The 16,796-nt window shown below is 48.9% G+C and overlaps 1 protein-coding gene across 4 annotated transcripts in view; it reads right to left on the bottom strand.

Moving 5' to 3' along the window:
• The window catches only part of AMOT (angiomotin), a 60,885-nt gene that overhangs the window by 22,480 nt on the left and 21,609 nt on the right, over positions 1-16,796 (bottom strand). For all 4 annotated transcript variants that reach the window (XM_084535056.1, XM_084535059.1, XM_084535057.1 and 1 more), the window contains exons 2-6: positions 13,814-13,975; positions 11,534-12,452; positions 5,559-6,009; positions 3,568-3,712; positions 2,007-2,099 (exon numbers count right to left, since the gene is read on the bottom strand). In XM_084535056.1, the coding sequence (XP_084391182.1) occupies positions 2,007-2,099; positions 3,568-3,712; positions 5,559-6,009; positions 11,534-12,405 (1,561 nt within the window). In that variant the 5' untranslated portion in view covers positions 12,406-12,452; positions 13,814-13,975. The remainder of the gene's footprint in view (positions 1-2,006; positions 2,100-3,567; positions 3,713-5,558; positions 6,010-11,533; positions 12,453-13,813; positions 13,976-16,796) is intronic.

The raw sequence follows: 16,796 nt of genomic DNA, 5'->3' as shown, positions 1-16,796 counted from the left end.
GTATCTGTTCTGCAGCTGCTCAAAGCAAACCTGCAGTTCAGGAAAGGTTTTTGTCCCGTGCTTTAAAGTCTCTCCAAGCACAACTTCTCCAGAGAGAGCCGGACCAAGTGGGAGCAGCTGTGCTCTGTGCTCACGGAACAGGTTAACTGCCTTCGTAAAAAAAAATAAACAGGATAAAATAACTGGGGACTGCAGAAATTATCACAGAAGGGTGTAAAGCAAAGCCACAACACAGAGCTGATGTCCTCTGCATATGTTGTCATTCCCAGCTCGAGCCAACCAGCCACAATGATAACATTAACACACTCGCTGGATATACATAACCACAGAATACTCCCTCAAGTGATCTACACCCAGCACTGATGACACCAGAGAAACTGCATTCCAGAAACTAATATCCCACGACAAAGGAATGAGGACAAGGAGTGGAAGGCTTGAAAAACAGGAACTAGATCCTGGGTGTTAGGACAGACTGCATATGGAGTACACAGGCCCGTTTGTGCAAGCATGTGCATAGCTATATTTACAGGACCACAATTATTCCCTTTCTTCTGCCAGCAGAGAGCCGAGAGCAAAGCTTTAGCACCGCGGAGCAGCTGAAGATTCCCTTCTGCTAGGGAATCAGCGCAGCCCACACGCAGGTTGCAGAAGAAACCCGTCCACCAACAGCACCTCTGAACTCTGCGGGGCGAACCCCCACTGCCACGAGCTAGCCTTTGGCAGAAGGCACGGGGAGAAAGGCTCGAGGCACCCCCAGCCTGCTCTTTTCCCCATCTCTCCTGTCCCAGCATTTCTCCTCCACCCAGGAAATGAGCTGCTGCCAGCGTCAGCACGTTACAATGCATTGCAGAAGATGGGCAGGGCTGATGCAGGGTGGCATTACGCCAGAAGGTATCAATCAGCGCCAGCAGGCTGTTTGTTAAGCTGTCACTGCTTGCAGCCAGGCTTTTGGAGGTTCTGCTCCAGACTTTTCCCCAAACGAGTACCGCTCCGTTGACAAGCGCCTGCGGCACCCCCTAGAAATGCTGGGACTGCCAAAACGCAGCTCGAAGGTTTCCACGTGCATCCAAAAGGAGGAATGGCACCTGAAGCTTCTGAGCTTTGGCCTCCCCACCTCCCTGGGCAGATCTACGGATCTCAAAAGCCAGACGGAGCTCACAGACTGCCCACTGCCACCAGGAGAGCTGGGTTCACCCCCTGGCAGCCACCTGCTTGCAGCGTAAGCCACGAGGAATAAGCTGAAGGCAACCCAAGGGAGGGACAGCAGCACTTGTCAGAGCAGCAGCAGTACGTGTTACATCACAGAAAAATCTCTCTTTTGCAATTTTATTGCATTACCTTTTTATATAACAATTGGAGAAAAGCGAGCATTGTCAGAAGGGCGGAGCACGCTATGGGATGAGAGGGAAGTTGGCTCGCTGCCGTCAGCCTCAAGACATTTTAGCACAAAGGAAAAGCAGCATTTCACATCTGTCGTTTCGGTTTGCCCTGTGATAAATCCACGGCTGCAGACAAAATTCACGACCTTACGCAGAACAGCATACTGCAGGCAGGATTAATCCCCCTTATTTGTGCCGAACTGGATAGTGCAGCAGCAAATTAAAGAGGAAAGAGATACGAGACCTACAGCGTTCCAGTCCCACCGGCCCTAACTCATGCCAGGACTCCTGCCAGCCTGGAAAGGTTTAATTCCAAAGCTCTCAGGGAGCAAAACAGTTGCTCAAATTATCCTACACATTATGAAGCAAACACTAATTTTATAATGCAACTACACGCTCTGTTTGCTCCAAAATCCCTAGTAAACGCTGTCAGATGGACCATACATGCATAGAGAAAGAATTACTGAACGTGTCCTCCTTCCTCCGCTGCCAGTGTTGGACTGCCACTGCCCTGATTTCTGTCCCAGTAGAAAACTGACAGATCTGAACCGTGCCACCCTGCTCATTTTTATCCTATCCGGGATGACCGGAGCGCTTCTCCTGACCCATAACGAGTGCGTAACTCACTTTGTGCAAAGAGTTGAGAGATGGTTTTCCGATTGTCTTCAGAACCCTCAAATTCCTTCTCCGCAAGCTGCTTGTTGGCTGTCTCCATACGTTCTGCAGAATTGTTCAAGAAAAGAAACGCTGAAGAATCGAAAACTTTTAAGCGTTAAACTCGCATCTGCACAGGACATGCAAGCTAGGGGAACGGATCTCCTCATTCTACATAGACCAAAGTCAAAAGCCTACCAGCAGCTGTCACTCACTTTTGAAATGTTTCTAATTATGTCCTTGAGAAAATATTCCCAAGGAGACAGAACAGACTGGAGTTCCAAAGAAATTACTTTGAACGATTATAACATAATTTGTAAGTTTATTTTTTTCTATTTTTGTAAATGTTAAGACTCCTCACAGACTTCAGTATAAGAAGCGGAGACATTTCAGTCTTTGTATAACGAGTTTTATTAAGAATGGTTTCAGAACCCTCTCCACATAAACTTATTTTTCCCAACCAAATAAATCTCACCATGCAATTAAAAGATTCCCTTATAATCCTCCACTAAATCTTAATAGCTAGAAGATTAAATCGCTGTTGTCTAATGACCTGACTTCAGGGAAAAACATACAATTCCAGGGATAGCTTAAGTGTTCTGCTGCTGCAGGCTACTAGAAATTTATATCAGTCTATAAAAATAAAAATGAAATGTTTATGCTGTGTTTTACTATGAGTAAGATTACTTAATGCAGGCCTTTGTGTGCTGTCCTTCTCCATAGCACCGAGCACTGCACGGCCTTACTGCTTGGATGCAAAGCAGCTTCTGGGAGCACGGTACGAGACTCAGGGCACAGAAAGCAGATGACTCGCAGGACAATCAGACAGCTTTCATAAAAAATTAAACTTACATTTTAAAAGACTGATTACACACTTTTACATATCTAGCTTTGCAGATGGTTTTTGCCTTTCAAACTACCGCTTACACTTTGACCCACGTTCAGGTCAAACACTATTTGACACCGCCCTCCCTCGCCAGCCATCGCACTCCCTCAGCCTCTTAGCAAGAAGCAGACACTAACAACATCTCTGCAAGAGAAAGGGGGATCCAAAAAACCAGATGCCTGCATTGATAAGGAATGACAAGGCCTTCAGGAAGAACAGACAGCCTGCAGTTTGTATGTCAGTGCAGAGGGGTCACTGGACAGGAAATAAAGTGAACATGCCTGGTGTGGGATTAGGCAGTCAGCAAAAGGTCTCTCCTTTTGTTTAAACTGAACAAATTGTACAAATTGCGTCTAGGATATAAGACGAGAAAATTCCAGGCTTGCATCTGGTTTATGGTATTTGGCTTATCACATGTTTCTCCTCAATGAGAAACAGGCTGGGAATGAGAGACAACAGCACGCTCCTAAACATGTCTTTTCCACACTCCCAGCAAGCACTTAAAATCCCAGCCTACTGAATATACCTGAACGCACTGAATATATCCCAACTGTCTCAGCAAACACTCCCGCAGCACCACACTGGACTGGTGAGTAAGCACAGCAGTAAAAAGATCACAGTGAAGAAAAGAAGTTTTGGTTCATTTACCTCTCAGATCCCTGTTGAAATCATGAAGCCTACGAATTTCTCCTTCCAGCTTGTTTCTCATGGCCTTTTCCAGGGCATCCCGCTTGGAGGATGACTTCTCCAGGTTTTTGTATGCCTCTGAAACTTGTTGAATTTCTGTTTCCAGCTGCGGTGAAAGTGAAAACAAGCGCTTACTATTTTATCACTAACAATTCTTTTCACTTAGCCTCAGAAAGGAGATTACTTTCTCTTGTTTTCTTTGTTGAGATAAAAGCCACCTACACCTATATATCAAATAAAATGACAGAATCTCAGTTCCTGAGGGATCCTTTTACATTAGGAACAACAACGGCTGAAACGAAGATCTGGGCTCTCCTTCCAGACTCCAGCACTATTTCTCCAACACCATCAGAGCACAGACAATGAACCGAAGGAGGCAAATGCCTCCTGGTCCTTACTGAGCTGGGCGCTGCTTTGGTCAAGTTGGGCAAAAAACAACGAGATAAGCAGCTAATGTGATACTGCGTTGGGTCAGTAAAACTAAATGAGAAAGGTGAACAAAACTGTGCGAAAAAATGCAAGTGTCAGCCCCTGCACTGCTGCGGAACCCGGTAGCTGTGTAATTGTTACAGTCCAAAATTCACAACAAAACCTCCTGATGTTCTTTGCTTGCACTCCCACAATTTGGTTGTGTTTTTAAATGTTCAATTTCCTTCAGTGGGGGCAACATTTGTAGTAAAGGAGTTTCTCTCCTTCCTGCTAGTAGCCTTCAGCATAAAGCTTCTTGGTGTGAGCTTAGGCAAGCAGCTGATCACCTGGAGCAGGAGGAGATTCACTGCTGACTCTCCTTGCCAGGCACAGTTTTGCACTGCAGAAGTGTGGATGCACGTAATGGCAAACCCCATCGGTAAGCCATCAACTGGGGGACGGAGGGGAGCTCATTTTTATCCTTCTTTCATTATCAGGAAGCTGTCAAACATTTCTCTAAAGCATTTCCTGGCCGGGAACCTTCCAAAAAAAATACAACACAATGAACATATGTCCCTGGAAAGAGGTAACGTAGGAAATAAATCAGCGTGGGAAGCCACACTGGTCATCTGAACTCCAGCGTTTTAATCAGCCACACATTTTTCTGTCCCGGGAGACTGCTCAGTGCAAAGAGCACTGCAAGGCCACCGAAGTCCTGAAGTGCAAGCAGCGCCAGCCTCTTCACAGCTGCACGGCGCAGCAAGGCTGACCTGCTGCACGACTTTAAGCCACTGCTCATCAAGAAGTTATTTCTATGAGGCTGTGGTGAAAATATCCGCACACATGCCTTTTGCTGATGGCTCTCACTGGATTTTTTTTTTATTTTTTATTTAAATGTGTGGGAGGAGGGCTTTATCATCACTGGTTCGTTTTTCTCTCTTTTTGTAAAGCCAAAGGTGGCAAACAGCTTGATCCAAAAGAGGACAGTCAGTTTTCATGGAAGCTGTGTGCTATCAAGGGAGGTGTTTTTACGTGATTTCAGTGACAGAACTGTTGGTTTCAGCCCTGCAGCCCAAATGCCTCTAACGCAGCCAGAGCAGCAGTACCTCCTCGCACTGTGCTGCCAGCCAGTTTGGCAGCCATGCCCCCTGTTGCCTACTTGAGCGACCACCTCCTCGTGCTGATTCAGACGAGCCCTGCCCACGGTCTCTAAAGTCTTTCAGACTGCTGGGGAAAGGAAGCCTGCTGCTATCCTGGAAATAGGAACATTGGCTTTAATCAAGCAAGCCAAACAGCCAGCCTCTTGGCGACAGCTGATGAGGATGCTCTTTTAAGCACGGTCAATTAGCTGTTAGAATTAAACTGAAGGATTTGATTCTATCTTCTGATGAAGTTAAGCTGCTGCCCCCAAAGGCACAGGATACAACTAATCAATCTACATAAAAAAGACTCTAAAGTCGATAAATCAAAGCCTTAAGCAAGCAGTGTAACAACTGCAGATGAGATCCCTCAATTATGGATGCCACCAGACACAGAACACCCACCTTCTGCAACCGGGCCACCTTCTCGTAACACCCATCTAGCTCCTGTCGTAGCGACCTGTTCTCTTCTGACAGGATTTCCACCATTTGCTGGGCCCTGGAAACTATGGAAAAGGGATCTACTTGCATCTGTTGGTACGGGGAAGGTATCTGCTGAGCCCTGGACATTACGGAATAGGAATCGCCTTGCTGCTGCGGGCCCAGAAAAGGCTGGCATAGTCGGTAGAGATCTCCCTGATGCACTTGGTTCGACAAGAAGGGCTGCTGGGTCCGTGGCAGGAGGCCAGGATCTCCCTGGCTCGGAGTCAGGGGCTGCTGGTGCTGGGAAGGGGACAGCCTGGATGGCGGCGGAGACTGGAGCAGGGTCAAAGATCCCAAGGACGTCAAGGACGACGTCGGACTGTGGTGGTGAGGTGGTCTCTGTTGTAGCTGCAGCTGCACGTCTGGGTTCTGCCTGGAAAACCGAGAGAAGAGGCTCTGTCAAAGTCATGCAGAAGGCGATGGGTCAACCAACTGAGACGGCAGGAGATGATGCGTGTAGCTCCTAGCCACAGGTATTCCTACACAAAAAACTCGTGTTTATTTTTTTAACATTTGTTTAAAAACTGTTTTAAAATCAAATAGTTACCAGGAAATAAATACTAAGTACATGATGGTCATCCTCATGAGTCTACTTTGTACAGAGACACCAAGAGAAACTCCAGCAACAACCACTGACCAAAATTATTTGTAACTTTTTTCCACGCTGTGTGGATAAAACAGCTCGACTGAGGACTGCTGGGAATGGTTCTTTTGTTCCCCGCTGAAACGTGCGATCTCTCATGGAGAAAACAATGAATCCTCTGCAATTAGGATACGAAGTTATAGGAACTGGCTAAGCTCTGTTACCATGCTAGCACCCCTGGTACAAGTTCTCCTAACTATCACCCGACAGGCTGCAGCCTGGTCAATCGAGAGAGTTTAATCTCTGGAGATCCCCAGCTTACACTCCGCTGTGCCAGCCAAGGAGCAGACTTTTCTTAGCAGATCGCGTGGCTTTATCGTGCTTGGATGACCTGAGGAGGCAGGCTTTGCTTCCACCCCAAAGACATTCAACCTCCAACAGCCCCACGGTCGTCTGTGTTCCCAGGAGGGACCCTATGGGCTCGCTCTGCTGCGCTCTGGGGGTGCTGGATGTACAAAGGAGCCCCCGGCACAGCTCTGCCACCACACCAGGAGGGTTAGCAGCGTGCCAGAGCAGCAACAGCGAGCGCGGAGCTGAACTGGGAGCTGAAGGGTTACACAAAGGGCTCCTGGGCCGATGTGCAAGCACTCGGCATCGTCCTTCCTGTGCTGTGCAGAGCGAACGCATCAACTCCTCCAACTCCTCGGAGCCGGCCAGAGAGGAAACGCCTGCGCTACTCACATCTGGCTGCCAGCACCCGCAGGAGGCTGGAGGTTCCCAGGCCGGCGCGGGGTTCACTGTTCCAGTGCTGTGCGTCCCGTGCCTCATCTTCCCTGCTGTACAGCAGAGAAGGTGCTTGGAAACCTCCCAGCTGACGCTCGGGTTCCTTAACGGGGAAACAAATCTAGCCTCCACTTAGGGGAAACACAGCTACTTGCTAGGGTCCCTGTCAGCAGCAGCATTTCAGGAGCTGTTTCCCCAGGAACGACTGTATGCAGTGTGGGGATCCCGAGGGTCATGCAGAAGAGAGACGTGCAATTAATTTCCTCAGGCACGTTCAGCTTAGCAGCCTGGTTCTTCCTTCCCTGGGAGGTCAGCTTCACTCATCACTGCACCGAGCTCCTTACTTCTCTGTGCCAGTTCTCACAGCGAAGGCAAGGCACCACAGGACCTGCCCAGCATCACCTAGGGGCTGGAAACTACCTGAGATAAACTTCCTCAGCTCACCCGGGGTACACACGAAGTTGAAACCTTGCATCTTCAGAAGCCCCCCAGCTCCTCAAGCTTTTTCTTTACAGGCTGTCACGCTCCTGTGTTGGCTGTTGTAATCAATTAAGGAACAACTCTGCTGTGACAATTAATTTCCGATGACCTGCAGAGGTCAGACCAAAATAGTTACGGTGCCAGTCTGCCTCCTAGCTCAAAACAAACATCACCCCAACCCTTCCCCATCCTGAACGCGCAAAATACCCCCTCCGAGTCTGGAAACAACCTGAAGCGGTGTCTCAGAGAGAACCAACTCCACTGATGGCCGTGTGCTAATACTGGAAGCCTCACAAGGCCTATTTGGGTGCCGACGCTACCAGCTCGAGCTGTCTGACTCAAGGCACCCCGTTATCATCAGAGACCCACGGGCAGCACCTTGCTGTTTCCCCAGGACTCGAGCCCCAGTGAAGAGAATGCCAAAATGGGCAAAGAAAAGCAGCAGATGCCTGATATTTACATTTTTTAAGACTTATTGTAAAGGAGCACTCTAGGAAGTCATGGCCGAGTATTGCTGACCCGGATCCACTTCCAAGAGCCCCAGCATTTTGGCACGCACCCCCAAAGCCTTGCACATCTTGAAAATCCACCAGCGGGGGGGCTCAGGCTGCAACACGAGGCTGGAGCCTCTCGTGCTGCTGCGCTGCAGCTTCCCAAGCCTCACATATGCTGCTGCATTCCCTGTGACACAAGGTCACCCAACTGGGGATCGTGTTTTGCTGGAAAATCAATATAATAGAAAGAAAAATAATAAAAATATAATAAGAACACGAGATAGGTATTTCCTAGTAAGCCATCTAAACCTTTTCAGATCCTGTACGCAAACTTCCACGTGCACGTTCAAAGGGCTTTTCAGCACCCCCACGACTTTCAGTTTTGTCTCCCAAAATACCTACATGTATTTCATGGGCTCACATGAGCTGGCTCAGAGATCCCTCAGATTAACATGAGAATCGTGGAGTTTATTTCTCTGGTAACCCGATCTGGGACCCAGAGGCTTTAGAAAGCTAGAGGAACCCAACTGCACTCCTGGAGGGTTTTAAAGCTCCGAAATGTTCAGGTATGTTGGGGTCACCTACCAGAACCACTGATAGGATGGTGATAGGAGCTTTCCTCCCTGTGAGCTCAGTCCTCAGGTAACCCTGCAGCAGTAATTCCAATTATTTCCAACTAACCACTTCAGGCAAGAACGCAGACAGACTCTTAAAATACGTGGAAGATAAAATTACTCAATATCTTTCAATTTGCCTCAGCGTCGTAAAGACGTACAAACCTCAAAAACAGAAAAAGAAAAAAAAACCCACACCCCTGCAATAATTCCTAGAAATGTTTAAGCTTGATAGCACAGCTTTAAGGGCCACTTCATTCTGAAGAGCATCACACAAGAATCTCCACTTCCCTGACGGCCCCTGGCACGCAGCGCCGGGGCCGAGCACAAGCGGGGATTTACGGCTCCGCAGCTCCCGGGGTCACGTCAGCTTTTGGGACAGGGATATGGAGTAAGGGCAGCCCCGTGAGCAAAGCCAGCCATCGGGAGCCCAGAGGCACACGGGTGATTTACTAATTACGGGGCGCATTCTGCAGGCCTCCCTGTCGAACATGGGATTTATCCCCGCAGCAACACTCGGTGATTTGGGCTCTGAGCACAGGGTGGTGCCGGGATCCGACACCAGCAGCTCCCTCCGCGCCGCGGCAGCCCCTTCTCCCCAGCTCTTCCTCTGCCACCCGAAGGTTTGCCTCCATCGCCGGTGCTGCGGGGCAGATTTTAGGCAGCGAGCAGGGGCTTTGGAGCTCCACACGCAGCCAGCCCTCTTCTGAACTGTACAATTTCCAAAGAAGAGCGCAGACGCCTCCGGCATGCCTGGTATTTACATTAAACCAACCTGGTTAGGAACATGGATGTGTTCCCAAACTTACACCGCCCAGGAGCAGGTGAGGCAAAATGTTTGCCGACTGGTTTAGATTTACCACCCGGCCCATTCCTTTCCCAGCCCGGGGAGGGTGAAGCATGAGAATGCTGTGAATTCCCCAATGTTTATCTTGCTCAACGAGTTTTTATTTAACCGCATCGTTAGGTCACCCTCAAATTCCCCCGAACAATGAGGGGAAAAACCCGCAGAGAAGGGTGGGGCTTCCCCAGCAGAAAGAAGGGGCTTTGTTTCCTTGACACACGCTTGGAAAAATGCGCGCACGTTTCCCAATCCAAATTAATCCCGATAAACGCAGGGCCAGGGCCGCAGCGCAGGGCAGCTTGGAGTGCCCGAAAATGCTTCATCGCCCCGGAGAGGCTGCAAAGAGGATAAATGCCCTCCTGCAAGCTGGATGGCTTCAAAGTCCTGCCCCATCACCCAGCTGCACCTTTGGTAGCACAGAAGGTTTCTTGTCCAGATGACAGCTCCTCTCCGAGCCCGTGGGAGAGGGAGGGGAATAGAGGACTCGCTGCTTTCCCTTGCTCCGCTGCTCTGTAATTTATGGATTAGCCTTGCAATTGTTCCCCTGCTTCAGCATTTGCTTGCAAAGGAAACCTCTTCTCAGCGCAGCTATTTAGGTTAAAAAGTAACCTCATTAGATTCCCAGTGCTTTGAAGACAAATTTCGGTTGCTTCCCCTACTGGAAACCTTGCCAGCTGAACCTTTCTCCTCCTCCCCCCGCTTTTCTTTCGAGGCAGCCAGGATCCATCCCATACAGACAAAAATCACCCTGTCTAGAGGAGCTGGCTGCTGGCATGTTTTCAAATACCTCTCCCTTACACAGCAAGCAGGCTGTGTCTCAGCCTCGCTATATTTAATGCCCCGAGTATTTCTGATGCAGCAGCACCATTAAGGATCTGTTTCCTTTCCTGCATGCAGAAGATTTGAGGCCTTTGAATTCTCAAAAAGATTTGCAACGAGCCTCGACAATCATTGCCACCCCCCCACAAACCCTTTCCTTCCCCTCTTCCTGGCCTCTTTATTATTTATTTAGCCAGATCAAAGGGCCTTTTCATCAGGCTTGTATGCTGCTGAAGTCATTTCAGATCACAAACAATGGTGGACAAACTCTGAAAATAGCTCCCCATAGGCCTAAGACGGCTCTGAGCAGACTCAAATTCCCCCCAGCTCAGCCTCCGTGCCCAACTGCAGCCTGGTTTCTTCCTCCCGCTCCCCTCAAGCCAGCGCACACAGCACGGCACACAGAGCTCACCATTTACTCACGCGGCGATGCCCTCCTGCTGCTGCTCCGTGTTACCCTTTCAGCTTCAAAGCCAGGCCAAAATCATCACACCAAAGCCCCCCCTGGGGCTAGGACAGGGCTGAGATAAGGAAACAAGGAAGGCAGAGCCAAGATTTTCAGCCCACCTGGACAAAGCTTCATCTTCACCCACGTGGACATCGGCTCTAGCCAAATCTAGCTTCTAATCTGGAGGAAACCAGAACAGGCTGGGATTTCAAATGATGCAAGGAAAATTAACAAAAGCTAAGCCAGCAAGCCTGGGATGAGGCACAAAGCACACACCGCTCTCCACTCCCACGCTTCGGTCCACTGAAAACTCTGGAAAACCCTAAAAAAAGTTCAGGTGACGTTTATTCCCCTCACCACTACTGCTTTCGTTCACTTTCTCCTTTCCCACATGGCATTTGGGTGCAGCTTAAACCTAAAACAAAATATCTTTTTTCTTGGCAGATGTAATTAAAGCACAAGTATTGCAATAAGAAACTGCAAGTTCCTAAAACAAACTGCACCGCAACTTTGGCTTAATTTTTTTTTTCTTTTCCTTTACAAACCTTCTGCAAGGCTCTGGAGCTGCACTGAACTTCCTTGTGACAGAAAACCTGAACTGGCCTTTTTTCTGCTTTGGTTTTGTGTTTTTTTCTTCTCTGAAGTGTGTCAGGCCTCTCTAGGTAAGCCAGTGAAACAGCTCACGGGCCTTCCAGACACCGTCTGCAGCTGAACACAAGATGCAGTCTCACACAATAGAGAGGGGATTTTTGCTGAAAGATAACCAGGAGCGCCAGGGGGCTGTTTTATAGGTTCTTTCCTTATCGGGCTGTCATTTTAGGACCGTGCTTACCTGACTGAGCCATACTCAGGGGGATGCTGATACCTCATCATAGGCCCGTCGGATCTCCCCTGCTGGCTGACGCGGTGCTCGCTGTAGAAGTGCCCCGAGTCCTGGGGTTTGCAGTTCATGGATGGGGTGGACACGTTTTTGTAGGGATACTCCGGAGGAGGCCCCCGCTGCTCCATCCCCTTCATGCTGGGCTGGGCAGGGGGCTGCACCGAGTTCTTGTAGAACTCGTTGGAGCCCGAATTTTTGTAAGGGTCGCTCGACTGCTGAGGGGAGAGCGGGGAGAGGGGGGAGAGCGGCGCGCTCGTGACAGGCGCGTGCGCCTTGACGCCGCTGGTGGCCAGGGACAGCTGCATCAGCCTCTCGCTCAGGGAGCGGACGTGGCCTTGCTTGAGGTCCTTCAGTCCTTCGTCCTGGTGGACCTTCCCCGGGCTCACCCGCTGAACCGTGGGCCGCCCTTCAGTCCTCATCTTTTGGTTGGTCACCCCCGTCACGTAAAACGCTGCCCCGACGCTGGCGTGCGGCTGGCCCCTGAAGTACTGCGACTGGACTTTGGCTTCCTCGTAGGTGGGGAGGTCTTCGCTGTTCTGGAGCCGCGGGGAGAGCTGCTTCTCCATGATGCTGTTGTCCACCTGGATCTCCTGGCCCTGGGGCTCCTGCCGGGCAGCATGAGTCACGAGCTGGTGGTCCTGGGAGCTCAGCCCCTCGTTCTGCGGCGCTGGGTTCCCGCTGCTGTTGAAAGGGGGGGCATTTCCCGTGGCTTGCTGGTGTAAGGCGAGGAGGTTACGGTTGTCATTTGGGTTTCCGTATCTGAGCTGCTCCTGCAGCAGGCGCTGTAAAACTGTCGTAGCTGCTTGCTCTTCTGAATTCCTCATCTCAAACCGTGGTGCCTTTTGGGTGGAATGTAAAAGCTGCCCTTGACCTAAGGAAAGGAGACACGGCTATTAGCGCCTGAGTGGATCAAGCAGAAGACGTTTAAGAGCAATGGCTGGAAATACAGAAAGAAGGCAGGTTAGATTACCAAAGGTTCCCATAACAATGGGGGTCGTCAAGGCCCTTCGACCTAAGAAGGACTTGCATGCTAGGGGGCAAAGCCTCAAAAGGTGATGAAAGGTGACTCGCAAGTTTATAGGAATATCAATCGACTGCAAGCTGAAGAGATACTGCTGAATACCCCAGACAGCAAGGCTGCTTTCAGGCTGAAAGGAGACCTATAATTCACAGGATGATGGTAAAAATGCCTGAGCCCTGTTTGTTTTACACTTAGGGCTACCAACAGTGAAATACGTTTCCCATATTTAAAGGCAGACAAGGATAAAAGGGTGAAATCAGCAATTTGTCAGCTTTAAGGAACAGCAGGGGAAGAGTTCTGCTGAGATACGGTTTGCAGAAGTAAAGCAAACTCTTAGTTTAGAACATTTTAAGCAAGTATGAATACCTGGTTAGCCAGCAGATTTTTAGAGTTAATAAATACCCAGGGAGAGATTAGTTCCTCGTCTCCCCGCTGCAGAAAATACCACGCACTGGTGCAAGTGAGGACGCCTGACTTCCTACTACACAAAGGCAACCAAATCCTCACACATATGTCATCACCTGAATGCATGCAAATGTGAGAGGAGGAAAAAGAGTTGTCTGATCTAAGGCAAAGACTTGGAAGTGACAGGGAAAAACACCGCGTACCAAGGAGAGAAATACAGAGAGCCAGTGCCAAGCACATCTTATGAAAAGACTCAACAACCAGTGACCAACAGCAATTACACCTCACTCCGTCTCCCAGTGGAGGCAGGAATTTGATGAGGAAACTCATACCCGTTGGCCTTGCATGAGCCAAAATATTCAAAGTGAATGACACCTCCGAGACGCTTAAGTAAAAGCAGAGCTACTTCTGAGCTAGAACAGCGCAGGACAGAGAATGCTTTACAAGCTCCTGCTGGCATTCCAGCACTTCACTCTGACACCATTTCTCTGTCCCCTAGGAAGAGGCAGCTTGCTCACACCAGCTTGTGCTGTGGCAGAACCAGGGACTGACCGCTGGGCTCTGGAGACCTGGAGGGTCTGCTTTGGTCCATGTCTGCACAGCCACCCCGCTTCCTCCATCAGGACAGCCTGCCCCACGAGCCTACCCCTGTACCACAAGGCCTGGATGCGTCAGGCAGACAAACCTTCTGCAAACGTTAAGGAAGAGAAAGTTAAAATCCCCCTCTTCCCGGGCTGCCTCACCAAGCCTGGAATTTAGGCCCTGCAACGTGATACTTCTGAACCCCCAGGCGAAGCGGCACGTACCTATGTCCTTCACTTGGACTTCCTTGGGAAGGAGGAGCAGTTCTGGCTCATGGGGGGACACAGCCTTCCTCCTGCAAGTCCAAGATCTCCGCTCAGAGATGGCTTCAGTGTCCTCTTCAGCAGGCCAGATCACTTGATGCTCTCCTCGCTTCCAAAGTAATTCTGAGGAAAGCATTGAAAACATCGTTTTAATTGGCTGACGAGACCCTAGAAATAACAAACCTTGGCCCGTGTTTCATATATTCCTTTTGTAGCTTCTTGTTTTCTCCCAGAGCCCAGCAATTCTGATCCCTTTAGGATGAATGAACTCCCCTGTCCCTAACAATCTACTCCAGCTGCTGCTTTAATCATGACAATTTCTGCTCCAAGATTAAATGTTGCCAAGTAATGCTCTGTCCCATCTGTGCCTCCTAGTGAAACAGTGATTAAAACCCGCAAATTCTAATTCTTTAACTCCATTGTCGTTGTTTTTTTTTGTAGTTGTTGATTTTTTGGGGGTTGTTTTTGCTAAGAATGAAAGCTGCAGCACAGACGATGATACCCTGTGCTTCCAGCTCCCTTTTCAGGGGTACTGTACATGTATATCACAAATTGTATCAGCAGAAAGCCCCTGCTGAAAGGTGCTATGGTTAAGCACTTTATTAACTTCCACGAATCATGCCTCTGAAATGACTGTGAGAATGATCAGTATATGAGCATTAGTTTTATTTTACTGACTGGGAAAGCGAGGGAAAGAAAAGGACACTGCCAAAGTATATGCCAGAAACATACTGCAGAGCCCAGCTCCAATTCCCCAAACATTCTTTAATTACGCTACTTTTCCCTTTCAGAATAGAAAGCACTAAAGAAACTTTAACCATTGAGGGGAGAATGAGGAGAACACAGGGAAATGTGCAGCTCGGTGTGTTATTCGAGAGCTTAAATCTACTGCTGGAGGTGTCCTAAAGAAAAAGGCAAACGACGCAAAAGAAGGGGAGCGTGCTTGTGTGTGCCCATGGTGCGCTTGTGTTTTAAGGGTAAAAAGCACAAAAACAGTGAAATTACAACTGGTGATTGGGATGGATCATTTAAGTTACTTTCCTGGAATGTAGCAGAAAACAAAATGAGCAGATGTGGCGAAGGAACGCAGCCGGGGATGCTGGTCTCTGCCTCGTTAGGGCACATACCCACGCCCAGCACACGTTATCTCCGATCTGCACGTTAAATACCAGAGGTGTCAACAGCAATTTCAAGGCACATGAACAATATCTGAGCAGGGAACAAGGCTGTGTTGTGTGGTGTGGTACTTCAAGATGGTGGTTGAAAAAAACATCTAATGTCAAATTCTTAACTGGTGACTTAGCTGGAGCGGGATATATTGAAAACAGCTGCCAGCAAATATGCAGCAGAGAACCTTTAAAGCAGGCATTAAGATAGCAGATAACCAGAGCAGTTTCTAGCTTCTTTTCCCAGTGTTGCACAACAGCAGAGGACTCCTCGTACCCCTCACACCACTATCATCCACTCCGCTTTTTCTTTTCTTTTTTAAACAAAGTTGCCCTGAGCAACCCTTTTTATTAGAGCATAAAAAGGCTTTTATTATGCAATATGGTGCTGCCTTTCCACCCAAAGATTTCTTTTGTCTCAACTGGAAAAATGCGAGGGGTGTGTGTGTGTTTATTTTTTTTTTAATACAAAGATACAGCCCAGCTTGAGATCCTGCCTCGAAGATTTTCTCCGCAGACAAATTCAATCTGTGCACGCCTGACTCCTTGAAACGTTCAAGGAGGCAACGCTGCGTGCAACCATTTCACACACCCAGCTCCACAGCCCCACACGCTCACATTGCCATGTAAAGCCGGGGGGGCACGCTGGAAGGATCTGCTGGGGCTGAATAAACTCAGCTGAGTGGGGGGGGCAAACCAGGAATCAGCCTGGAAATCCAGAACAAGAGGTGGATGGAGGTCCAACATGGAGATAGTCTGGGCAACAAATCCAGTTTCTTTAAATATTCAGTATGATGCTGCCTTTCCACCCAACGATGACTTTTGTCCCAACTGGAAATCTGTTAGCATTAAGCCATTAAGCCTTTTTTTTTTTTTGCCCCTATTCTATCCTTTTTTTTTTTTTTTTTTTTTTAATTAACAAAGAAAATCTTGTGCAACTAACTTGGGTGGCAGCATTCCTGGAATCTGCTTTCTGGGCAAGCTGGGAACTCATGGCAGAACCAGTTAGTCAAACTATTTTATGCAATGAAAGACAAAAAAATGAACAGTACAATCGGTACTGTAGCCCATGTGTTATTTATTTGGACACCAAATTCTGTTTGTGTTAGGCTCTTCCAGCAATTTCAGTTTCCAGCGTGCCAAGGCCTGAAATTAGTGAGGTGCACTGGAAAAGTTGTTATGATAGAGCTGGAAGGAAATTGGAACAGGTTCTGTAAACATTTTAAACAGACATCTTTTGGGGTTTAGCCTAAATCTATTAAGATGGATAGTTAACTGCACTCGCTTCATTTCAGACTACCAAAAACTCTGTGAAACTGCCCTGGCTTTTGCACTGCACAGTGCATTCTTCGTAACCACAAAGCCTAGCAAAAAACCCTGCTTTCCGAGTGGAAAACTCAGCTTCAGAACAATTCTGCCCCAAGGAAGCACCGTGAGGTACGTTTCCCAGGCGGAACGGATGCGGCAGATTGTTCCCAGGCATCGTAGCTCTATCATCTCACTGCCTCAGCCTAACCTCCAGCCTGAAATTGTCTCTCGTAAGATCCTACCTGTACACTCCCGAGTCCAGAGCTGGCAGAACTAACCCAGGAACTGCGAGGTGCTGCACGCAGCCATGCTGAGATCAGGTGGACGTAAAGGGGAGGGAGCTCCAGCGCTACGTAAGGGAGACAAGGGCCGTGTTCGCAGGGCATTGTGTAAAGCTGCAGCAAGCAAGGCTCCTGTCTCCAACACCGCGCAATTATGCGCTGGAGCCTCGCCAGCCCCTCATGAGGAAG

The sequence above is a fragment of the Aythya ferina genome (assembly GCF_964211825.1).
Source record: "Aythya ferina genome assembly, chromosome: 13".
NCBI classification, from domain to species: domain Eukaryota; kingdom Metazoa; phylum Chordata; class Aves; order Anseriformes; family Anatidae; genus Aythya; species Aythya ferina.
Note: the sequence above shows the minus strand (reverse complement) of the source record. Positions and strands in the feature narration are given on the sequence as shown.